At 46.3% G+C, this 26,386-nt stretch overlaps 1 protein-coding gene across 2 annotated transcripts in view; it reads left to right on the forward strand.

Annotated features, from left to right (window-relative positions):
• LOC147458459 (SUPPRESSOR OF GAMMA RESPONSE 1-like) overlaps positions 1-25,236 on the forward strand; it is a 36,346-nt gene extending 11,110 nt beyond the window's left edge. The window contains exons 4-6 of one of the 2 annotated variants that reach the window (XM_086513078.1): positions 23,005-23,522; positions 23,638-24,018; positions 24,602-25,236. In XM_086513078.1, coding sequence (XP_086369204.1) covers positions 23,005-23,522; positions 23,638-24,018; positions 24,602-24,730 — 1,028 coding nt within the window. In that variant the 3' untranslated portion in view covers positions 24,731-25,236. The remainder of the gene's footprint in view (positions 1-23,004; positions 23,523-23,637; positions 24,019-24,601) is intronic. The other variant, XM_086513079.1, reaches the window with a different exon arrangement.
• The last annotated feature ends 1,150 nt before the right edge of the window (positions 25,237-26,386 follow it).

Below are 26,386 nucleotides of genomic sequence, written 5' to 3' on the forward strand. Positions count from 1 at the left end.
CACATCTCTACCGCTCTCTCATTCCCTCTCTTCAGGGAAAAGTAAAAGGAACCATCAATCAAGCTAAAGGAATCACTAATGCAAGGAAAGGAAGTAAAGGATTTGTGAAAGTGTAAAACCTAGACCTTCACCATTTCAATTCCGTTGCACTTGACATCGGCATCAGAGCTTTGAAGGTTTTGCACTAATCCACTAATCTTTGATTTTTTTTTTCTCTCTAGTGTTTGGATGTGCTATAGTGTTTTGCCCAAGGATGCTTTTCTCACTCAAAGAAATGCAGGACCTAGGACCGTGCGCCTTGAGCATAGGAAATGCAAACACTGCCGGGGTTTACAGTTGTGGCGCACCTGCGAGAGGGTAGTTGCCTTGGTGTGCGCGCTCAACCACCTTGATATAAAGAAATTGTAGCATGGATATTTGTAGTCCTAAATTGTTCGACAGGACATATCGCATCAATGAAGACATGCATGAAGCTGTTGATTGTGAACATCAGGATTTGTTAGCGGCCTATGACGACAAAGGAAGGCGCCATCCAGATCAGCCCAGAGTCTTTGCATTGTATGAACAACCATCTCTCCCATCTACTTGGAGAATTCCATCATTCCAGAAGAGGCATTGCATCGTCATTGATCTGTATACATCACATTGGGTTCACACCATCTGCATCTTCTTAGCAATCGGTAATCATCAATTCGGAGCCAAAGGGTTCAAAACCGAGGCAACCACTACGGGAGTTCGCAGGCATCGTGAGCCTACATTTGCAACCACATCCGTTGCAGAGACGAGGATTCATCTAGAGCTTCCATCATATGGCAATCTAGGTGAAGCCTTTGTAACGGGGGTGGGCACCACGTGCCAATGGAAAAGAACAAATTGAACAACTTTAAGCACTTCAAATAACAACTGTACTGAAAGAGATGCACGACACATGAGACCCAGAGTGGCGGAGTTTCACCCCAAGAGAACACTGGCCGCAAACCTTGGCGCCCCTTTATATTGCTTGAACTCTTTACAATGCTGGTACTCGCGCCTACACCTTCACATGGAAGAATGCCAGAGTATGAGCCCTCTGCACATATTAAAAGGCCCTTGGCCTTTCAAAAGGAGTTACATGAAAAGCTTCAAATTCTAAAAGCATCTGGCCCAAAAGCAATCTGCACAAAAGCAGGAAATCTGTACAGTTGCCATGTGGGGCTGTCAGCGTGAATTGCGGGAGTGTCCGTACAGTCTATCACGTCAACATTTCAACGCATTTTGCGAGGGATTTGTACAGTAGTGCCACGTCATCACTTGAATTCGCAAGAGAGTCGGAGAGTGTCCTGCTTTATTTTATTGTCTTTAGGTCACTTGGGCCTTATTGGACAGGGTCCCATAAGTTGGTGGGAACTCCTCTTTAAGAATAGGCACTCAGCAAGACTTTATAAGTTGGTAAAACTTCTTCTGCTGCTTCTCTTAGGGTTTAGGCCCCTTGGCCGAGATCTGTAGGTTGGCTCCGTTCTTCAGTGGCTTGACACGTCAGCAATCTGTGACAGCCTTCCCCGCGTCAATCGGATTCCGGAGTTGGTAGATGTTTGATAGTCCACCCAGAAACTAACCCTCTGGTCAAACTTATTAATAAATCATTTTTATAATTTATTTTTAAGGAATTTGACAAAGGTTTTGCCCTACCTAGACCTTAAGAGATTTATAAGCCCTAAACCTCACCTATAAAGGGAACCAGGGGCCTAGCGTTTTGGCATCAAAGGAGACAACGCCAGATCAGCCTCGGCGTTTTTGTAGAGCAGCAGCCAGCCAGCGTTTTGTATCAGCCCTGGTGTTTTCCCTCTATAGCTGCAGATCAGCCCTAGCGCTTGGAATTTCAGCAGATAAGCCAGCGTTTTCAGATTTCAGCCCCGTTCCCTCACCGGGAACGGCTTGGATCTGACCTTGCCGGTCTTCCCGTTGCGGTCCGGTACTTCGGCAGCCTATTGAGCCTCTTCTTAGCCATTCTCTCGCCGACATCGAGTGTCATTGAGATCTGCGTTTTCAGCTCTTCATTCCTCTCACATCGGGGGTGCAATTCAGCCCCAAATCTACCCATTGGTGGCCATCCACAATCCCACATCGAGAAGGATCCAAAGGTGCATCAAATCAGCCCCGGAGGTGCCTCGTCTTGAGGAGTTACCGTGGCGACAATCATCATTCGAGTCAGTAGAGTCTGCGCTTGAGGTATTGCATGTGTGTACATTCCATTTACGCAATCTAAAGCAAATACCGCATCGGCAACGGTGTAGGGGGCCCTCGAGAGAGTTGGTTGGGACCCCATCGAGTGTCATTTCTTCTCTTCTGAGGCTGACAATTTTAGTCTTTTAGTTTTAGTCTTTCACTTTACTTCATTTTATTTTTGTACCCAGACATTGGATTAGATCCACAAGGATTGTATCAGTTTGATCTCATAGGTTATTTTGGCCTTTTGAAGACGTTTAAAAACATTTCATTTCATTTCATTTCTTCTCTCTCTCTTGGGATAGTTTCGTACGACGTAAAAATTCTCTTCTTCTCGGGTGTGTGTGTGTGTGTGCGCGCGCTAATAAGAAGAGGAAAATGGTATAACCTTTCTATCACCCAAGTGTGGTAGATTGGTTATGCCATTTCCCTCTTGAATAACACTTCTTGAGTTCAACTCTTCTCGTCGGATAGATCTTCAAGGTCTCTTGGGATAGTGTCCAATGACATAGAAATTCTCTTTTTCTTGGGTGTGTGTGTGTGCGCGCGTGCTAATAAGAAGAGGACACTGGTATAACCTTTCTATCACCCAAGTGTGGTAGATTGCTTATGCCATTTCCCTCTTGAATAACATGTCTTGAGTTCAACCCTCATCGTCGGATAGATCTTCAAGGTCTCTTGGAATAGTTTCCTACGACGTAGAAATTCTCTTCTTCTCGTGTGTGTGTGTGTGTGTGTGTGTGTGTGCGCGCGCGCTAATAAGAAGACAATGGTATAACCTTTCTATCACCCAAGTGTGGTAGATTGGTTATGCCATTTCCTTCTTGAATAACATATCTTGAGTTCAACTCTCCTTGTCGGATAGATCTTTAAGGTCTCTTGGGATAGTTTCCTATGACGTAAAAATTCTCTTCTTCTTGGGTTTGTGTGTGTGCGCGCGTATAACCTATCTATCACCCAAGTGTGGTAGATTGGTTATGACATTTCCCTCTTGAATAACATGTCTTGAGTTCAACTCTCCTCGTCGGATAGATAGATATTTAAGGTCTCTTGGGATAATTTCCTACGACAAAAAAATTCTCTTCTCTTCTCTTTCTTCTTCTTCTCTCTCTCTCTCTCTCTCTCTCTCTCTCTCTCTCTCTGTGGGAGAAGTAAGAGGAACCATCAATCAAGCTAAAAGGAATCACTCAAGAAAGGAAGTAAAGGATTTGTGGATTCGGCTGCACCTGACACTCATGAAGAATCCACCTCAGTTTCTCTCTCTTCCTACATTACACGGAGGTGACATACAACAGATAGTGGTTTTTATTGGGTTACCTGGACCTATTTTGTCTATACCAAAGTAGAACATATGGCAGCTGGGTGCACTAGGAGGATAGGGCGTTCATAGCATAGAGAGCAAACAATGTTGCAAGAGGAACAAGAGGTATGATCAGGATCTAGGAGGGTAGAGGTATAGATAGCAAGGAGAACCAAAGAAGAGGAGAAGAAGGCGGCAAAGGCAAACATGGTGCCTCCAGTCAAATAGGTGTATTGACGCATGGATCCACCTAGTATATGACCCACCTATACAAGCTTCATCTTCTTCGGTAAGAGATACCACCTACATCTCCTGAATCCATTAGGGTTCTTGGGGATTAACTATGCCAGCTTCTTTGGCAGAGATTCCACCTACATCTCCTGGACCCATTTGAGGAACTTGGAATTCTATTGTTCCTTCTTGTAATTTTGATAGTGATGATGTTCTCTTGCTAACTTTGTATTTGAGGACATTTTTGGGATCACCCCTCTGTGCTGATCGGCTTTTGTACATTTTATATTGAGGGTGTGCCCTTGAGATGTTTATTTTAATAGAAGATTTTCGAGAGAGAGAGAGAGAGAGAGAGAGAGAGAGAGAGAGAGAGAGAGAGAGAGAGAGAGAGAGAGAGAGAGAGAGAGAGAGAGAGAGAGAAATGAAATGTAATATTAACGTCTTCAAAAGGTCAAAATGACCTATGAGACCAAAAGGTTACATGTGGTGAATCTAATACCAGGTCTGGGTACAAAAAGTACAAAGAATTGAAAAAAAAAAGTGGGTAGGGGTGGACTGAAAGCTGATACAAAGGGGACACAAAGGGGGGGGATTAGCTGATACACTGGAGTTCTCTGACAGTAGGGGCATCATATGCATATACATCAATATCCGAAAGGATGGCTCCTATGTTGCGCTAGTATGGTATGGATTCTTTGTCGCATTATGCGTCGATGTCGAGAGGGCCCCCTCATCTGTGGGCGATGGGACCTCCCCAACTCTATCGCCCGATCAAGCAGTATGCCTTTGGTGCCTTTGGAGGTGCTGGCCGCTCGAACTCCTCTGTCTTTGACTGAAAGAAATCTGTAATCTGCCGCCGTTGCTGGATCTCTGTCATTGTGCTCCTCTTCAAGTGGCCCTATCTGTGTCTATGAATCTTCAGTAAGTATAATTTGAGGCATCTCTGATCCTGGTATCTCATGACTCTAGAAAGTGGGTTAAAACTCTCTCTGAATAGGTAGTGAAAGCGGTCTTGTATCTCATAGTATACTGGGCAGTGACATATGTAATGTATCTCTGTCTAGGGCTCTATCTGGCACGCCTGACAAATCCTGGACTGAGTGGGTACTTCTCTAAATTTGCCTGTCTCGATCTCTAGCTGATTTGAGGATGTGCGTATCTGACCAATAGCACATCGTATCCCGTAAGATAGTTGAGTATCCATGTATCCTCGTTTGAACAGAAAACCATCCTCTGTAAGCTGGAGAAGATGCTCTCTATAGAAAGCCATCTTTGTACCCAACTCATGTGTAGGCTGTATCCATGTCCTCTTCGTATCCAACTGAATCAAGTCCTGTCTGATGAGCTTGGTAATCTCTCCTCTAGTGAGAGAGATGGAGGGGGCATCCAGAGAGTACTGAAATGGGGGTAGCCGATCCATATTAAAGCCATGTAATTGAAACCAAGATGCCATCTCTGCATACCAACATGGTCTATCTCCCCGCAATGCCAGCTATCGCGAAGACTCTAGTGCTCGTCGAGCATATCTGTCTCTAGGGAGAGCCCAGGTGCTATGTATAAATGAAACTGATCGAGTGAGTGCCTCCACTACCAATGGAGGAGCAGCGAGCTCCGCCCTAACAATGTCATGTGGTACTGAGGCCTTGGCCCTAATCATCGGAGAAATCATAGACACCAAGGGTGAAACCGGCCCGTAGGGCGGTAGGCGTCGGCTTTCACCCGAAATTCTTTACTTTAAACACACACACAGAGCACTTTGCAAAGAGAACCTGCGACGGGAGTTAACACTTAATCACACACACGGCTCGGAAGCTAGAATGCTCCGAGCAGACGCCGACAACCTGTAGGCCCCAAAATTGGCGCCCCTTTCGGTATTTCTTTATTCTTTAGGAGGGTAAATTACAAGGTAAGGTCCTGGGAATCCTTCACGTGTATCCACCTAGATACCATTTGATTTGGCCAAATTTCGGCAGCATAACAGCCCCAAAACTTGCGCGAAACCCATTCCCCTGCTGGAACTCGCTTGCACTGTCGTATACCCTCTGATTCCTGTCCAAAAACAGTAAATTCAGCACGCTGTATTTACTGGTTTTTGCCCTGTTTTCAGCCCCAAACAGTCCCCTAACTGTCCTTTGCCAGTGGGGCACGATTCCCAATGATCCTGGCGTCCGTATGGCTGAAAAACAGTCAAATTACAGCGCATACACAGCGCTGATTTTGCACCTGTACGGTGAGGTTATGACCCTCACCAGTGCCTGCTTTGGAGCAGCAGTTAGCTACCCCTGTTCCTGCTCAAGGAGGCTCTTGCCTCAGCACAAAAGCATGAACCCACACAACTGTACATCAGTCAAATGAGTAGCCCTCTTGTGGGGCATCACATAACTGCACGTAGGGGAGAAAGAGAGCAGTATGTAGCGTGCGGGGCATCACTCCCGTCACCATACTGTGCATAGAGGGCAAGGTAAGCATTCCATAGCTTCTGTACCTGTTACAATCCGCCTGTGGCTGAAAATGGCGCCCCCTTTGATGATATGCAGCTCGTTTTTGCCTCCCAGAGTGGCAGAATCGCTCACAAGCTGACACGTCGCCCAGTTTCCGAGTTTGGGCTTTCCCTGCTAAAAATATCTCAACTGGTGCGTCAGTTGACTTCGCGGCAGAGTTGTAAAGTGTTCCCCTAGTCATACCGAAGGTAATGACGCGAACACATTTCGTGGCCCAAAATAGCAGTTCCCTAAATTTTAGGAGATGCTTCCGTTGGGCTCCCACTGGTCTTCTGACCATCTATCCTCATTGGGACCGCATCCAAAAATGCAATGTGGCCCAACTGTCGGATACTTTTTGTTGGAAGTTCCACCTTGACTTTACGCCTTAATTGAGTTCACTTCCTAGTATCCACCAACTTGCTAAGTGCGATGGGGGGACCTATATGATCTTGCTCTGAGCCTAGACATCTTCTTACCATACGAATTCCAGTGCCGACCACTTCCCGTCTGCGGGTGAATCTACCGTTCACATTGGCCATACAATGTCCGACCGTTTGCTACTTCAAAAAGAGGGTCTCAAAATAAATAAAATAAACCCCATTGGAAAGAAACCAACAACCAAGGTTAGCAGTTGCCACATCTCTGTGACATGGTTAATAACTGCCACGTCCTCGTGACAAAGGGCCTCTCCATACATCTCCATCCATAAGTACCGCCAGCTCTGCTATGATGATCAGCTGAGGGGTCCCATATCTCCACTCCGTATAGCATGGCCGATGTCACAAACGGGAGCGCATGACAATATAAAATACATTCGGATAAATAGGATTTATCACTTATTACTGAAGCCAGAGGATATAGAGAGAAATAGATAGAGAGAGAGAGATAGAGAGTGAGAAGATCGACACAGTACTGGGACCAGAAGATGGGCTGGTCCCCCACGTAATAGTATCTTTATTATTGAGGAGAAGTCTATACAAGCACTTGAACCGAACGTATTACCACGTTTGTTCTAGAATAAGACTTGATGGTTCCCGGAAGCCTCAGCTTCCGATTCCTAGGGCAAAACCCTTTCCAAGGAACTTCCGTTCCTTATTCCAAATCCTTGAGAACAAAGGTTCTCGCCTCTGGATCTCACCTTCCAGACTCAGGGCATGACATCCTTGCAACTCTCTTTCCCAACTGTGTTTCCAGAGTCCTCTTCCCGCAGAACAACTCTGCTTTCCCGGACGCGAAGTCGTTACTTGGGAATCTCAACTTCCGGATCACAACTTGAGAGATTACCCTCTCCGATTCGTGAATCTACTTCCCAAACTCGGGTACGAAACCCTTGGGCTGATCTGGCTCTAGTTCCTCAGAGGGCTTTTCTCCTACAGAGGCTCATGCCTTCCTCTGCTCCTACTCCCTCATGAAGAGGAAGTACACCTGCAATCAAGTACTTAGAGATCATAACATGAAAATCGTACCTTCAAAGTCGCGACGCTCGTAATGCAACTCGGTTCTCGAAAAAGCAATTCCCCAGAAGAGATCTCTGCATAGAAAATCCTCTCTTCCAATCCTACACACAAAAGAGGTGTTTTCTCGGGTTCCTTCTCGTAAATCAGCCCTGTCTACGACGATTATGGGCTGAAAACAGTGAAAAACAGCAGCTTGTCGCGATGGAAACACGCTGCGTAGCCACTTCTTCGCGAGGGAACTTGCGCACTGGGTCTTGGCGACATCTGGTACACTTGGGGCAGCCATGGGCATCACCGGCAACATCTTCTTTACGGCTGAAATTTGCAGCAGCATCTCTCCTCCTCGTGAAAACTGATCCCCTCCTTTGAGTGAGGGCATGTGATGCTTTTCTAGCTCCTGGCCACGGGCCCACGGCACGAATAGCAGAGCATTCACTGCTCGCGTAGAGATCGCGGCCGTTTTTTTTTTCTGACACCGTTCCTCCAGGAAAATAGAGAAAAAAACGTTGGCTGATCTGTTGCACTGTTTATCAGATGGCTGCCCACTTATTAAGTGGGTGGCCGGTCACCTTTAAAAATAGTCTGAATCTATCCAAAAACTCAATAAAACCTTATAAGTTAAAAACAATGTTTTCACAGCACTTCCCAGGCGTCCCTGGATGCAATCACATGCACAGTTGCAATGTAGACATAGATTTCCTCGACTTCCTCGCAGGAAAGCATCTGCTTTCCCAAAAAGCAATCCCGCTTTCTCAAAAAGCATCTGTTTTTCCTCAAAGTTTCCTCTGAACCCATCTTCATTCAAGTGCTTGCTTTTCCTTGTGCACAATACCAACACAGTTCGGAATTTCCTCCTGACTATGGATATTCCCTTTCCAATGCACTCATCTCCCACCTTGTGACGCATCAGGAATACCCATCACCTAGTCCCTTCCTACCGAACTTACGGTACAATCTCCTTCGCGATGCTCTATGTTACCCATCCTATGACGCATCAGAGATGTCCGTTCCTAGATGGTCGGATACTTCTTTCCGATGCTCCCTGTCACCCATCCGATGTGACGCATCAGAAGCACCCATTCCTGGTGGCCTTACAGATATTCCCTTTCACAGTGCTCCCGTCATTACTTTGAATGACGCACTAGGAATACTCTGTACTCGGATGTCTCCAATGAGAAAAACCCTCTCACTTACAGATATTCCCTTTCACAGTGCTCCCGTCATTACTTTGAATGACGCACTAGGAATACTCTGTACTCGGATGTCTCCAGTGAGAAAAACCCTCTCACTTAAAATTCCAATAATTCATTTAGAATTATTTCTCATGTTGTTCGAAGCGAGAAAACCCTCTCACTTATAAATCCAATAATTCATTTAGAATTATTTTTCTGTCAGATAAAGCCAATTTAGCAACATCCCTCTCACTTATAAACATTTGTCCTCAACTGTAGAGGTCCAACTGAACTGCCGGGGAGAAACCGGAAAAAAATCCAAATCTTGCTCAATGGTGAGTTGAGCTGGTTCTTTCTCAGTAGAGAACTTAAAAGTAAATTAAAGAAACAAAATTCATAATGCAATACTTACCTTACTAGTTCATGTCCTTCCTCTAGTACCTCGAGGATATCCTTCACCATTCATCAAACTTACGAGCCATGTAAGAACTCGTCATTCGCGTCTTTCTGAGAATCTGTTAACTCAATTCCACCTTCTCAATCTCGAGAAGAATAATCCTCCTAAAAATCAATTTAGGTCTATGTCCTTGCGCATAACCTTGCGCTATTAGTCTTGAGGATATTAAACCTCTTCTGTCCTCCCGCATAGGGCTTGTCGAGAGCATTAAGCTCATGTGAATCTTCCTGCGGTAGACAAAGTGTGTCATCTTACCAAAGTAAGTTCTTATTCAGGGCCTTTGCTTTGGTTAGGCCAATTGTTCTGTTCCAAAGTTTCCTTATCCGAGACTCTGTTAACTTGATTCCGTCTTCTCAAATTCGAGAAGAATAATCTTCCTAGAAATCAATCTAGGTATCTGTCCTTGCGCATAATCCTGTGTTGTTAGTCCAGCGGGTATTAAACCTCTTGTGTCCTCCCACATAGGGAATGCCCAAGTCATAGAGCATTAAGCTCGATGTCTTTCTTTCACAAACAGAGTCTGCAATCACATTAAAGAAGGTTTTTGTTCCGGGCCGTCGCTCAATGTAGGCGGACGGTTCCAATCCGAAGATTCTTTGTGTACGGTGGCACTTCCTTCCAATCTTTTCCTCCTGCGAGTTATTACCACCAATAGTGATTTCTCGACGCCCATTAGCGTCTCTTCCTTACAAAATCATCAAAAATGATTCACCTTGCGAGCATCTATAACGACTTGCAAAATCTGAGGCAGATAGGATTCTAGCCATAGCATCTTCTGAACGTACGTTCAAACCTGGTTCACAATAGAGCGAACCCTCTTTGATTCTCAGGGATGTTCTCCCATATGTTATTCTTACAATTTTGAAACGGTTGGCGAACTATATTCTTACGAACATAATAGTTCGAATTTATTTCAGCAGTGTGTAAATCCTACTTGACCTGCTCATGGAGAAACATATACCGCAACCAAAATTTGCTACTATAATGGTAAAGGCACATAGCGTACTCAATGATCAACGACCATCAGAAAACCTCTTCTCCGTAGAGAAACTCAAATTCCTTCTACCGAACACATCTCAAATAGAGATTCTCGTGTCGGAATATCCTTGCGCGCAAAAAGGCGCTCAAGAGAGTATAACAAACTCTCATCCAGTTCCTTGGCACATGTCTGTATCTTCGTGTGTTATCCATGTACTCAAAAATATACATAATTCTTAAGCTGTGTTAGAGTTCGGTGAACCTGGGAAATTACCTTCCCTTCATAAGATCCTTAGAGCGAAGACGCTCAACTTGACGATCCCTTGGCTCGATCTTAGAGCAAAACCCGCTCATCAAATAATCTAGGATTTCAATCCTTGGATTCCTTGATCACAGGCCGTAGTCGTCGCTTGTTCCTTCCCTCGTAAAGAGAGTATTCCTTCACTTGTGCGAAAAGCACTACCATATCTTCCCTTACCGGGTACGGGGTGTGGGCTTAAAGAGTACTCCAGCTTCATGAAAGCTTTTCTTTGCTTGAAAGCTCATAATGGTTCCTTCATAATTTCCTACCCGCAATAGCAAGTAATTTGTTGGAGAACTACCGGATACCAGATCAATCATGGACTTTCTGGATGGTTAAGCAAAGCAGTTCATCGTATAAAACAATGTTCTGACTCAACCTTACTCTGATAAACACTCGAGAGTGATTGTCCTTGTTAGACACGTGCATATCTCGTGCATAAAAGCAATACGCAGTTGATGAGTTCCTCAAAGATTTAACTTTGATCGAAGACCTGCCCTCTCACTTAAAGTTTGAGGGTCTTCTATTCAAAAACTCAGGAGTTAGATTGAATTCCCTTACTCCAAACTTTCTCCGGATAGCAATGTATCCTTCGAGGAGAGGTAACAAAAATTCGATGTTTCTGTGTTCAATGATTCTTGTCCCACCGCGGGGATTGTATTCTATGTACACTACGGTGTACACTTTTAGCTTTTATTGCTGACTCCACCATCTGCTGCAAAGTATCTTGCAGATGCGTTTACACAAAAGTCCTTTGTTGAATTTGTTCATCTTTCTTTCCTCAGAGAGGATCAAGAATGGAGCTACCTTGGCAAGAGTGAACCACTACTTGCTTTGACTCGCTCGTGTTCCTATTGGGCAAACCAATCCCAATCTTCTTGAATGCCTTCCTCAAAGCGTAGAGGAAAAAAATTTGTCGGAAAATTCAGCCTTGAATTGTGATTGTAAGTTCCTTGCAGAGCTTTGGTATACCACCCAGTACTTGCAATCCCCCTTGAGGTGTTTGGTCACATGCCTCACCTTCGACACTTCTCAATAAAAGCTGTTTGCAAAGGCAACTTCAAACTGTCGAATGAAAGCAGTAGCGAATGAAAGCAGTAGCTTTCAAGACATCTTTCCTTCCGTCAAAAGTATCAAACTTGACTGGAGTGTTCCTAGGTCTAGAGACCTTCTTCATATCCTTCCCGAGATGACGGGATTTCTTGGCTATGGTTCTGGATTGATGTTCATGGATATCTTCTGGGTTCTGAACGATCTTGAGAATTCCGCTCCTTGGATTCTCTAGGTTCTTGAGCATCATGCTCTTGTCGCCTCTTGTGTCGACTTCTTGTAGAGAGAAAAATTTTCCCGACACTGCAAGCTTTTCCTTGCAGGACTTAGGGTTCCGCCTGCTTACTTCTCTCTTGACTTGTCATGGCAGAGAAAGTGAGGAGACCATGCTCTGATACCACTGTCACAAATGGGAGCACATAATAATATAAAATACATTCGGATAAATAGGATTTATCACTTATTACTGAAGCGAGAGGATAGAGAGAGAGATAGAGAGTGAGAAGATCGACAGAGTACTGGGGACCAGAAGATGGGCTGGTCCCCCCCGTAATAGTATCTTTATTACTGAGGAGAAGTCTATACAAGCACTTGAACCGAATGTCCACGTTCGTTCTAGAATAACTTATAAGACTTGATGGTTCCCGGAAGCCTCAGCTTCTGATTCCTAGGGCAAAACCCTATTCCAAGGAACTTCCGTTCCCTATTCCAAATCCTTGAGAACCAAGGTTCTCGCCTCTGGATCTCACCTTCCAGACTCAAGGCATGACATCCTTGCAACTCTCTTTCCCAACTGTGTTTCCAAAGTCCTCTTCCCGCAAAACAACTCTGCTTTCCCGGACACGAAGTCCTTACTTGGGAATCTCAACTTCCGGATCACAACTCGAGAGACTACCTCTCTCTGATCCGTGGATACTCTAGAGTCTCTCGACCATATGTAAAAGTGGGGGCGGACCTCCTTACCGACTGCGCCGTACTGCCAAAGACCATTACCTTGGTCTTACCAAGGTTCACAAACAATCCACTGTCTTGTGCAAATACATGCAATGCATCCAAATGATGTTGCATTCTTTGTGGAGAATCTGAGATTAGCACAATATCATCAGCATATAATAGCAACGGAATCCACGTCCCTGCAAGCTGAGCACGTGTATCACCCTTTGTCTGTACATAATCTAAAAACTCATCTACATATATCCCAAAGAGAGTCGGAGATAGGGGACAGCCCAGCTTCATCCCAATAGTGGAGTGAACCATGTCGGACATGCCCGGAGTAATGCGTACCCGCCCTACCTTTGTCGTGTATAAAGCTAAAATCCCCCAAATCAGCTCCGTGGGCACCCCCCTATCCTACAATCTGCTTATGAGTCTGGCTTGTGGCATTGTATCAAAGGCTTTGCGGAAATCCACAAAGCTACAATAAATCCTCTTGCCATGGTGTCTACCCTCCTCAATAATGGCTCTGTGTGTCAAAATCTGGTCAAGAGTGGAGAAACCTGTCCTGAACTCTGCGTGTCCTGTTGCCCGTATGCCCTCTCTCTCTGCCCATTTACTCAACTCATGCTCAAGAATTGATGCATATAGCCTAGCCAGAGTGTACCAACCATGATGGTGCGGTAATTCTCGGGAAGCATAGGATCTCCCGACTTGAAGATAGGCACAATCGTGGACATACTCCAAGTCTCAATTAAACCCTCATACATGGCTCTATTTAACATCATAGCAAGAGGCTCTGCAAGCATATCTCTAGCATGGATGAAGTGCTCTGCTACTAACCATCATGATCCTGTGCTCTTCGTGTCTTCATCCTGTCAATGGCTGTCACGTGACACATCCAACCCTATGTGTCCGTGGACAAGCTACAATGATTAGGGTTCAGTTCAGTCAAGTGAGTCTAGATTTAGAAGTGATCTGGCACTTTTGTGAATCTATTCGTAGACCGTGCCGAGGCACTTAGTATAGATGCATATCCTGTGGTTGCACACAGCATGATCATCAGTATTTCCATCAGAATCATTAGAATCAGTTAGGGGATTTTTCCAGTGCATTTAGCCTATTTTCCCTATTTTTGACATTTTTTACTTATTAATTTAATTGACTTTCCAACAAAAGTAGGTAGGGCAATTTGGGTAAGGAAATATATAAGCAAACCAAAGTTAGCACTAAATGGCAGAAGAGGCAACAGGAGCCAAGCTCAGCAGGCAACTTCTCACAAGAACCTTGGTGGACTTTCCCCTCCAAGCAGCAGATTCCCTCACCTAGCGTTTTTGCACAGCATCCCCAGCCTGGCGTTTTTGCATCAGACCTGCATCGCCAACAGTACCCAGCACCTAGCGTTTTTGCAAGGACCGCAACTACTAGCGTTTTTTATCATCAGATCCCCTGGCGTTTTTGGTTTTCAGCAGCAGATAAAGACCTGTAATTTTCACCTAAGGTGTAGCAGAGTCAGCCCGGTAAAGACCTCAGTTTTCAGCCTTGAAGATCCTCAGTTTTCAGCCATTAAACTGCAGATTTTCAGCGTCAAGGAACCACCGAAAACAGCCCCCAAATCAGCGTTTTTGGATCAATCGCAGATTTCAGCCCATAGCGTTTTTGGACAGCAGTAGAACGATTGCAGATTTCAGCCCTTAGGTCAACTTCGTCATCATCGTCGTCATCACCGAAATAGCCTAGACTTGCATCAGTCCATGCATTCCATTTGTACCAGATTGTGCAATCATAAGTAGACTACTCTCGCCGACGAGAGTGGGGCCTTCGGAGGTTTTACGTCGTCTCTGGTATCGTATCTCTCTTCTCTCTCTATCTCTCAGTCTCGTACACTTGCACGCACAATGTCCATTCACTTTGTTTGTGATCATAGCATTCTCTCACTAAGAACGGAAGGCTCTACCTTCCATAAGAACAAAAGGAACCTTGAGCACAGTTCGTAGCACTCATCTTGAGCAAAGCGCAACATTCATTCCGTTGCACCTAACAATGGCTTTCCTTACCCTCTCAGCAGTAAAGAAAGTACGTCTCTGGGCATGCTTTTGGAGGGTCAGGCAAAGGTGGCTGCCTCGATGCTGCCCGATGCTGTATAGAGATGTAGCATATTCCCCCCATGTCTCTGTGGAAGTGATGGCTGGCGGTGGAGAGTGCTCATGGAAAATCCTTTATGCCTCATTAGAGTCTTGACTCGTAAAGAGCTGATACAAATCACGCTCTAACTGAGATAGGTAAGCCCTCTTCTTTCGTCGCACTAGGCGACGAAAGATAATCCATGACTCTCTATGTGTAGTAGTACCCATGAGCACCTCTCTCTGTAATCTCATCCTCGTCTCTCTACACTCCTCAACGTACCAATTGTTCTGAGGCATGCTCCCAGGTTTTCTGCGTGTAGGCTGGCTGTGGGGATATGCCTCTGGTGCTGCATCATGAAGCGTCTCTGTCAGAATTTGGGTGAGCTAATCTAGTGGCTGTCTTGGCTCCTGAGTGCATAGCTGCCTGTATATCTCATCAATGTACACGTGATCCGTCTCCCTCGTTAAGGTATATCAAGTATGTGTGGGGACCTCTCCCAATGCTGAACTGGAACGATAGAGTGAAAGGCAAGATAGCATGATCAATTGCTACCCCAACCGGCCTAGTTCCCACCATGAAATTCTGAAAGGAAGGAATGGGTCCTGGCGGAGCCATAACATAATCCACTGTACTAGCGCCATGCCGATGTGGAAAGCATGTAAAACCACCTGCGGCAGGGAATCTTTGTAGGCCATTCAAATGGCCAATCCATGTGCAATCCCCATATCAATCAAATATCTGCCATACTCAGTGTGCTCCTCATCCTGTGATAATCTAGACAGGCCCATTTTTGTAATATCAAGCTCCCGCATCAACTCCTCTAAGGTATCATAGAATAGTGTCTGGTGATGGGCAGTCCTAGCATTGAAATCCCCCAAGATAATAATGTCACCATCCTTGGAAAACTCCCATATATCATCATCCAAAATAGAGAAGGGAGACTGTCCACTGACGTACTAGGAGGGAAATAGCAAATAGGGATGTAGAGGTATTTACCTGTCTCTTCCTTTAGTCTCACCTACATATACCTAGCATGCTCATCTCTCGGAGCTATATGTATCAGAGGTTGTAGCTCCTCCCTGAATAAGGCTGCCACTCCTCTTGAACCTCGTTCTCTTTGCCCAATCGAGTCTCCTGTCTGCAAGCTGTTTCCCATCTGTATTCGATCACATGTGGCATGGACTGCCCCGGGGCTTGATTCGTCTCAGTGTAGGAAATGATGTCCCTCCTTGTGAAACTATCCTCAAAGGCCCCTACATCAAGGCGCAAAGATCCGTTACAATTCCATGTAGCCACTCTGAGTGTGGTCCCACAGGTCTCACGCCGTTGTGCGGGGCGCCTCTCCAGAATAACCACTCGTCCATCCTTGTTGAAGGCCACTTTCCCCTTCTCTCGAGCTGTTATTATCTCGGGCATAACTTCTTTCATATGAGCAAGTTGTGAGTGTGAGGTCATCTCCAAGGAATATGCCCGTTTTCATTAGTGTAGGACGCCTCTTCAAGAAGTCGTTCTTTGCCTCCATGGATGGGAAACGCATGATTAGAGCTCTCCCCTTTGAAGTCTCCCCATTTCCTTGTCCATGCCTTTGTATGAGTAGCCTCACTACCCATCATGCGGAGAAGTTCTTTGACTTCCCCTTCCACATCATCTCGGTCTTTTAGACCGGTTTCTCGTACATGCCAAGCTCTAGTCTTCCTTCATTGCCCTTCTTCTAAAGTCATGTTGATGATTGTAGGAGTGAGGATAGATGTGGTTTCTTTCCCTTTCCCTTTCTTAGCGACTTCTATCCATTTCTCGGTCTCATCCGCCTTCTTTTGTGTCTTCGTGATCACATCCACCCACGAAGACGTCTTTGCCACATTGTGTTTCTCTTCCTCTTTGATCATCCGTACATGTTCCTTGATGACCTTGATTTCCTCTCACCGAGGGCTGGAATTTGCCTTCCTCTAGTCCACTGCTTGCTCTATCAGCAAGCTCTCGCTTGAGGGTTGAGACCTCTTCTTTGAGTGCTTGTAATCCGCCTTAAGTGCTTGTATCTCTGCGTGTAGGTCCTCTTTCTCCTTCTTCCATTGCATGCCTTGTTATGGAACATTTGAAGAAGGTTGGCCTTCTCCCTCCACCATACTTCCATCTGTGCTTTCCATTCCTTCATCTCCATTTCCACTTGTGTTATCCGCTTGTTTGTAAGCATGAAGGTTGTCTTCGTATGGGACTTGCAAGTTGGTGAAGCACTCATGACCTCCATCATAACAGCCCCCGCAAGCCACCTGGGCGACTAAGTTGGTTACCTGCTTCAAGTGACTTTGCCCGCAGTAACTCCTTGTAGCAAGGCACCTCCCGGGCTTATTTAGATGGCCAATTGGGCTGATTTCTGGCTGCTATCCAGCCCTCTGTGAAACGCAGGAACAGGCTGAAAACTGAGGGTTCTCTGAGATGGATTCGGGAGAAGAGAATGGGGCTGATGGGGGATCACCTTGGCAGCCTTGGGGCAGCCAGCAAAGGGGCAAGATGATGATGGCAATGGACTCCTGCTGATGGTGATGGAGATGGGCCAGGATGGCGATGGCAAGAGAGAGGATAAAACGCTGCCTTGCTGCTAAAACGCAGATGGGGAAGGGATGGCGGTGGGCTGTCCTTGGAGAGGATAGAGAAACGCCAGGGTTGGCTGAACTGCAAACGCGGACATTGGGGCTGTAGGATGGCGTCTTCAGCTCACAGGTTCGAGAGAGTAGCCCCTGCACGCTCAGAAGCCTCAGCCCTACGCATTCAGCAGCCCCAGCCCTGCACGTTCCATCCAGAGAGAGAGAGAGAGAGAGAGAGAGAGAGAGAGAGAGAGAGAGAGAGAAATGAAATGTTATATTAACGTCTTCAAAAGGCCATAGTGACCTATGAGACCAGAAAGGTACAAGGTGGTGGATCTGATACAAAGTCAGAGTAACAAAATAACAACAGTACAAAACAAATATATATACTATGGGATCCTAGATTGGTCGATGTGAAGTAAGCAAAAAACTAAGCAAAAATGGGCAGCTTGCTGGGATAGCTGAATCACAAGAGATCTAGCATCGGTCGTTGGCGCTCCATGATTAGTAGTCTGACCGAGCGTCGTGCATACTTGGCCAGCATGCTCCGAATCTTCTGACGTAGCCTCCGTCGATGCTGTGTAGTCCTCCACAGTCGTGGGCGCCTGGATTTCCCCAGTTCAATCGCTCGATCGATCAGTGTGCCTCTGGTGTGAGACGAGGGGGAGCTCTGCTGTGGGAGTGGCTCTTGCGGCTGTCCCGTGTCTGCTTTGAAGAAGTCTGTGATCCGTCTTTGAGACTGGCTAGCCTCGCCATTCATCAGGCTATCTTTATGTCTGCGCAGCTCGAGCAAGAACAAACCCAGGCAACTCTGATCTTCGTATCCCATGACTCTTGAGAGTGGTCCAAAACCCTCTTTGAACAAGCAATGGAAGCGGCCTCGTATCTCGTAGTAGACGGGGCAACGGCATGTATAATGCAGCTCTATCTCAAGCTCCATGTCACACAAGGGGCATGTCCTGGCCTCTGCTGGTACTCCGCTGTATCTCCCAGTCTCAATCCGTAGCTAGTGAGAAGATGTGCGTGACTGGCCAATAGCACATTGTATCCCATGAGACAAGTGGGTATCCATGTATCTGGGTCTCGTCACAAAACCATCTTCCGTAAGTTGGAGAAGGTGGTCTCTGTAGAAAGCCATCTTCGTGCCCAATTCCTGTGCTGGTTGTATCCATGTCCTCTTGGTGTCTAGCTGGGTTAGGTCTTGGCGGATGAGCTTGGTGATCTCTGACTGTGTAAGAGTGAGAGATGGTGCATCCAATGAGTACTGGAATGGTGGCAGCGTGTCTATGCTGAACCCATGCGCCTGAAACCATGATGTCATCTCCCCATACCAGCATGTTGTATCTCCTTGTATGGCTAACTGTCGAGAGGACTCAAGTGCTATGCGAGCATATCTGTCTCTAGGAAGTTCCCATGTGCGGTTTATGAAGGAGACTGATCTGGTGAGCGCCTCCACCACTAGTGGGGGGCCGCTAGCTTTGCTCGGATAATGGCCCGTGGTACTGATGCCTTGGCTCTAATGAGCCGCGAGATCATAGAGATGAGAGGTTTCTCCATGTTCCCCCATCCATCTATGCGACCCGGCCTCCCGCGGTGATCCAATGAAGGTCCCCATATTTCAGCTCCATAGATGTGCTGAAGCCACCAAAGTGTCAGAGCCAGAGCTTCGTCCGGGGCTCCTGAAACTGAACCTGCGAACACATCTTCTCCAATCTACCCAATGCTGCGTGGGCTCTAGTCAGTCTGGTCTCTGCTGCTCTTCTGAGTGAGAATGCAGATCCGCTAAAAACCACTCCAAGGTAAGTGTAAGCATCTGTGTACTCCACAGTCTCCTGGCCGTATGTGAATGTAGGTGCTGACCTCCTGATCCACTGTGGGGTGGTATTAAACACCATAACCTTGGTTTTACCAAGGTTGACAGACAAACCACTTTCGTGGGCAAACGTATGCAAAGCATCCAATTGACGTTGCATTCCCTCTGGGGATTCAAAGATCAACACTATATCATTAGCATATAACAAAAGTGGAATCCATGTCCCTGCCAACTGTGCACCTCTATCCCCATCGCTCTCAATGTAGTCAAAAACCTCATCCACATACATACCGAAAAGAGTAGGAGAGAGCGGGCAGCCCTGCTTCACCCCAATAGTGGAGGGAACCGGTGTAGAAAGTCCCTCAAGGCTGCATACATGTCCTACTACTGATCTGTACAATGCCATGATCCCCCAAATGAGCTCTGTGGGTACTCCCATTTCCTGTAATCTGCGCATCAATCTTGCTCTGGGTATTGTGTCAAAAGCTTTGCGGAAGTCCACAAAGCTACAATAGATCCGTCTCCATGAGATTTGCCTTCCTCGATGATGGTCCTGAGTGTCAAGATATGGTCAAGAGTAGAGAAGCCTCTCCTGAACCTTGCCTACCCAGCTGCACGCATTCCTTCCCTCTCTGCCCATCTACTCAGCTGTTGCTCAAGAATGGATGCATACAACCGTGCCAGTGTGTGTCCAATCATGATAGTGCGATAATTCCCAGGCTCCATGGGGTCTCCTGACTTGAAGATAGGTACGATCGTAGATAGGCTCCAAGTGTCCGGTAGGCCCTCACACATGGCACGGTTAGACATAACTACTAGAAGCTCTGCTAGTAGGTCTTTGGCATGCATGAAATGCTCAACGACTAAGCCATCATGATCATATGCTCTCCCAGTCCTCATCCTGTCAATAGCTTTCTTCACCATCTCAGCGGTGAAAAAAGCACATGTGTGGGCATGGATCGGGGGGGTTGGGGAGGGGCAGTTGTTCAGGTACTGTGTACAAAGATGATGCGTACTGACCCCAGGTCTGTGGAGGAAATAGCAAGGGGGGGGACTGCTCATGAAAGAGCCGCCACACCTCACGCGAGTCTTGACTCAAGAATAGCTGATATAGATCCTGCTCGAGTCGAGCCAAAAAAGCCCTCTTCTTCCGCCGCACTAGGTGTCGGAAGTCAATCTGTGGCTGTCTGTGAGTGACGTCCCCCAAAAGCACCTCCCTCTGAAGTCTGTCTCTAGTCTGGCGGCACTCCTCATCGTACCAGCTGTTCTGAGGCATGCTCCCTAATCGGCGGCTCTGCTCAGGCTGGGTGTGTGGGTATGCTTCTGCTGCTGCATCATGTAATGTCTGTGTCAGTATAGTAGTTAGCTCCTCTAGAGGTCGCCCCAGGTCCTCAGTGCAAAGGCGTTCGTAGATCCCGTCCATGTATACAGAATCCGTCTCCCATGTGGAGGTGTAGCAAGTAGGGGCTGCTACCCGTGGCCTGTGTGCTACACTGAACTGGAAGGAGATGGTCATCGACACCAGAGCGTGATCCACTGCCACCCCGACCGGTCTGGGCCCAACTGTGAGATCCTGGATACTAGAGATGAGATTCGGTTGTGCCATGACATAGTCCACTGTGCTGGCTCCATGTCTGTGTGGGAAGCATGTAAAACCTCCCGCAGCAGGAAATCTCTTTAGGCCGTTCAAGATGGCCAATCCATGTGCGGTACCCATGTCTATCAGGTGTCGCCCATACTCAGTATATTCCACATCGCGTGATAGTCTAGACAGGCCCGTCTCTACAACATCTAGCTCTCTTAGCATCTCCTCTGAAGTATCATAAAACACTGCCTGGTGATGGGCAATCCTAGCATTGAAGTCCCCTAGGATGATAATGTCACCATCCCTAGAGAACTCCCATATGTCATCATCCAAAATAGAGAAAGGGGACTGTCCTCTGGGTGATGCATAAACTGATGCCCCCGGGGAAAGTAGCAAATAGCAAGGTAGAGATATCTGCCGGTCTCTGCTTTCAATCTCACCCACATGTACCTAGCCTGCTCATCCCTATGGGCTATATGTATCAGTGGCTGCAGATCCTCTCTAAATAACATTGCCACTCCCCCCGAGCCCCGTCCTCTGTGCTCTGAGCGTGTCTTCTGTCTGTAAGTTGTCTGCCACCTGTATCCACTGATGTGAGGCATGGATTGCCCAGGGGCCTGGTGTATCTCAGAGTAAAAGATGATGTCTCTTCCAGTAAAGCTATCCTCAAAAGCACCCACATCAAGACGCATAGATCCATTACAGTTCCAGGCATCCACTTTGAGTGTGGTCCCATAAGTCTTGCACCGTCATGTGGAGCGTCGCTCTAGTATTACTACTTTTCCATCTCGGTAAAAAGCAATCTTGCCTTTTCCCCTTGCCGCTCTAATCTCCGGCATTACTTCCTGCATACGAGCGATCTGCGAGAGGGTGAGATCATCCCCGAGAAAGATGCCAGTCTCTTTAAGAGTTGGTCTTTTCTTCAAGAAGGACTTCTTCGCTTCCATGGAGGGAAAACGGAGGATGAGTGCCCTTTCTTTTGAGGTTTCTCCATTGCCTCCATTTTTCTTTATGTTGCCCACTCTCCATGCCCTTGTGTGCGTCGGCTCATGAACCCCCATCAAGGCTGTGAGTTCTTTTACTTCTTCGTCCACATTGCCTTTGTCTTTAAGACCGCAAATTCTCACATGTAAAGCGCACACCCGTCTTCTTTGCTCCTCCTCTAGTGTCTGATTAATGATAGTGGGTGTGGACGTGGGCGTTATCTCCTTGCCTTTTCCTTTCTTGGCCACCTTGATCCATTTCTCGGCTTCATCCGCCTTCTGTTGAGTTTTGGTAAGAACATCCACCCAAGAAGTCGTCATTTCTTTGTGTTGCTCTTCTCCCTCTTTGATGGCCCGTACTTGCTCCTTGATCGTGTTGATTTCTTCGATTACTGAGGGTTGCAGTTCGCCCTCTTCCAGTGTGTTTCTTGATCGTGCTTCGGCGAGATCTTTCTTGAGTGACGCAATCTCTTCATCTTGAGTCGTCACTCAGTCTTCCAGCGTATTTATCTTGCTCTCTTGGATCAACACGCGTCCTTCGAGCATGTTTATTGTGCCCAAGAGATTGCAGTTCATCTTGGTAATGGTCTCCGTCATTTCCTCTTTGCACTTTTGAATGGCATCCTCTAGGGGGTCGGCTTTATCGTTCAGCTTCCTCATGCTTGATTGCCGTCCGAAAAGGAGTCACTAAGCGTACGTGTGCACCCACACTAGCAGCGGGCGCGGTAGCTGGGTGAGTGGGGGAACGCGAGGAGGTATGGCAAGGGAGGGGCAGCGATAGAGTACGGACGCGCGAGAGAGAGAGAGAGAGAGAGAGAGAGAGAGAGAGAGAGAGAGAGAGAGAAGGGAGAGAAGGGGGGGGGGAACAGCGCATGGGGTAGGAGAGAGAGAGAGAGAGAGTACGGGCGATAGTGTTAAAAGGAAGCGATAGAGATATAGTACGGGAGAGAGAGAGAGAGAGAGAGAGAGAGAGAGAGGGGGGGGGGGGGGGGGGGCGATAGGTTGGTTGAAAAAATTAAACGGCGAAAGACAGAGGAGGGGGGGGGGCGCGATAGACAAAGGGAGCGGGGCGGGCAGCGCGAGAGAGAGAGAGGGAGCGGGAGCGCAGCGCAGGGGCAGCGGGGGCGATAGACAGAGCGGGGGGGGGGGGGGGGGGGGGGAGCGGGGCGGGGGGATAGATAGACGGGGAAGGAGGGGGGGAGAGCGCGGGGCAGCGGGTGCGAGGCGAGCGAGGGAGCGGGAGTGCAGCGCAGGGGCACAGAGAGAGAGAGAGAGAGAGAGAGAGAGAGAGAGAGAGAGAGAGAGAGAGAGTCTGCATGCTCCTTGTGATTGTGTTTGCTACCCCAGGAATACGTCGTGATGGTACTAGTACACATTTCTTCCATAGACCAACAAGGGCATACACAACTGGCACAAGGAAGCGTCGAAAAGTTCATTCACGTGTTGATGAAGGTGAAATACGGTGGCACAAGACAGGAAAGACGCGCGCAGTTCTAGAGAACAAAAAGCAATTAGGATGTAAGAAGATCATGGTGCTCTATGTCAGTTCTGGCAAAAAGATGAAGCCAGAGAAAACCAATTGGGTGATGCATCAATACCACCTGGGTGTTGACGAAGAGGAGCGGGAAGGTGAACTGGTGGTATCTAAAGTTTTCTACCAGATTCAACCAAGGCAGGCTGTAGCAACAGGAAATGATAACAACGAGGAAGTTGAGCAGGTGGCTTTGGAACTGATAGAAGAGCAAAGCAACGCTTCATCAGGAGTAACATCAGTTTCTCTGACCCCAGCTCCTTGTAACAAAGGACTCTTGAAAGCTTTATCTGAAGACGTGAATCGTCTCAATGCATCTATAGCACAGAAACAGGTAAAAATATATCCAAAGGGCTAGTTCTGTTTTAGGTACTTTGGATTCTGCAGTCCAGATTGACATTCCGAGTAAGGGAGACCTAACACTCCATGATTTTTGAAAATAATGTCAGCAGGTAATAGCAGCTTTTGCTGATCCAGTGGAGGAGAAACCTGGGCTTTCAGAGATAAATTTGGAAATGGAGCAACCCCAAGTTATGTGTCAAGATAGGCAGATTGATGGTGCTGAATGTCGTGCATCGGCAGATGCTCCTCAATCTGAATTACTGAGAGAGGATAATTTACCAAATCTGGGGTCTCAGCCATTTTCAGGCTCCCTTGATGCTGACTTGTTGAAATTATTGTGCAATGAGAACCTGAAAGCATTGAGTCAAGGTGATGGCACCAGTGATTGGAAGAGCATAGTGACTGAAGCCTGCTCCAAGCTGGTGGAGAGCCAAGATGCACCTTCTCTTGACAAGATTGTTCTTGGCACACCACCATCAGACTTTCTGGTGAGTTCCATCCCGATAACGACTTACAGGGTGCTTTCGTTTCCCAATTTTCATCACATGGTTTCTCACTTTATCTTTTGACTACTCTTCACATCATGTGCTGTTAGTTGCTCTTTAAGATACACCGTCTATGATGTTGACAATTATGTGCACATATTTTACATAGTTAGAGGTCACTCGTTTTTTATGTGCTCAGTTTTTCAAAGAGTTTGTATAAGAGCAAGGCTTGCACCCCATAACACCTGGCTGTAAGCTGAAGTCCCCTTAAATTTTCTTGAAAAGGGGCATGCATCTGCATGCTGTGTCTGGGCTCTTCCAGGGCACACCCAACTTTCTTGTTCAGGTCACTCGATTAGATTGATTCCAGCTCTCAGCTTTTCTTTGCTGTTGATATGCCCAGCAATGTTAAAAAGGCTGATATATGAAAGGAAAATTGCCATCTTTATATTCCGTCAGGTCTTATGCACAAGTTCTTCTCTGAGACACGATTATGCAATATGTAAACATGTCTCAAAAATGTGGGAACCTATGCAGTGCTCCTGTTAGATGGTCTCAACAAGGTTGTTTTGGTCCATGAATGCAGGAATATCTCTTCAATTCCCAAGGCTCAACAGCAGATTGGGCGGAAAAGCTAAAACTTTGGAGTGATTCTCAAAAGACGGAAGATTTTAGCCTGACTGATTTTCTGCAAGGTAGTCAACCTTTGCCATGAGATGCAAACATGTGGGTGTAAAGTGGTCACTGCATCCTTAGCAGTAGTCTTTGGAATTCTAATCTCAAGCGGCGCGCCCTCTAGTTTGTGAGAAGTCATTGGAATTTTGTATGACAAGCCATTGAACGATTGCTGGGCACAATTACCTGCAATTCACTAATGTGGAAGCAAGCTTAAGGGTTTTTGGAAATGCCACTTCTGATGCGGAACTTGTAGTGAATACTTTATGGCCATTTCTCAGTGATGGTTCTTACTGAGATCCTTACTTTGTATAGCGGACACACGCCATGTTATCTGGCTGTTAAGGCTATATGATCATTTTGTGGCCCTTTTTTTGGTTTCTTGCCAATCCAGAACTGCTTAAAGGGTATTGTATAACTTCAAATGGTCCTTTGATTTATACCTTGGTACTCAGATGAAGATTCTTGGAGTAAAAAAAGCACATAACTCCTATTATAGAACACAAGGTTCTTGTATGGCCATTGGTTCTACAATGAATTGGACCATTGCTGTGGTGGTATATGGACAGGAAAGAGGGGGGAGGGGAATGGCTCATGCAATGAATTTGACTATGCTAAAGCAATATGACTTGGGAAACAATGGAATGGTGGGGCAAAGAGGGGGAGGGAAGCCTTGGGTCCAATTGAAGAAGCCATTATTCATTAACATTACTCCTCATCATAAGTTATTATGTCTGTGGAAATCATTCACTTTCTACATTTTATCCATAATCTTGCTTTTTAGCAGCCTATTGTTTGAAAGCTTGTGAGGACATTCATTGTTGTCAGTCCAAAGACTGTTAAACAGATAAAAGAAGCACTGAGTGTATAGTAAGGGAAATACCAGAACTTCAAAACACTCATGTAAGGTTTTTATTCCCAAAGCATCTATGCTTTGAAAAGTCTTGCATAAAGAGTGCCCTAAGAAAAGCTAACCAATGTATCTTGTCCCCAAAAGTCATCACATTGGTTTGGACAGCAGTTGTATTTCCTTGGCAACCATACAACTTAATTCAATCCAAAAAAAAAAAAAAAATCTTGCGTATGAAAGTGTCACCGAGTGCACAACTTAACAAACAAAAAGGGAGTGCAATATTGTGATTCTTGTCCCCAAGAGTCATCACATTGGTTTTGACCGTTGCTGAATTTCATTTGCAATCATACAGCTTAATTCAATCCAAAAAAATGCATTTTCTGTCTTTAAGTTCAATAGATCAAATCTTCAACAAATGCAAGATCAGGCATAAGGAAGAAGATCAATTGTCCCCTACGACAATCAATTTTAGCATATGTGGAGATACAGGACTCAAAATCACATGCACAACTATGATAGATCCAAAAGCGACAAAGAATCTAATGACTTATAGAACATGATAATGGCAGGGAAGCCGCCAATCAATGAGCTAGAGGACATGGTGAACACAAGTTTTAAAACGGTAATTTTTAGCTTTGGAGTGGCAGAAGCTATACTCAAGTTGAGTATTGGGGAGTATAAGGATACTTTCCACATAATCGACTCCCATCACATCAAAGAAAGCCTGGTCCTGATAGAAAGCTGGAAGAACTTCTTCTTTCAACAACACTCAAAAGCTTCAACAACAACAACGGTAAGACTCCATGAAGCTTCTCAAATCCATGCAGAGAAGAAATCTCCGAC

The sequence above is a fragment of the Adiantum capillus-veneris genome, chromosome 5 (genome assembly GCF_014529385.1).
Source record: "Adiantum capillus-veneris isolate H3 chromosome 5, ASM1452938v2, whole genome shotgun sequence".
Taxonomy (NCBI): domain Eukaryota; kingdom Viridiplantae; phylum Streptophyta; class Polypodiopsida; order Polypodiales; family Pteridaceae; genus Adiantum; species Adiantum capillus-veneris.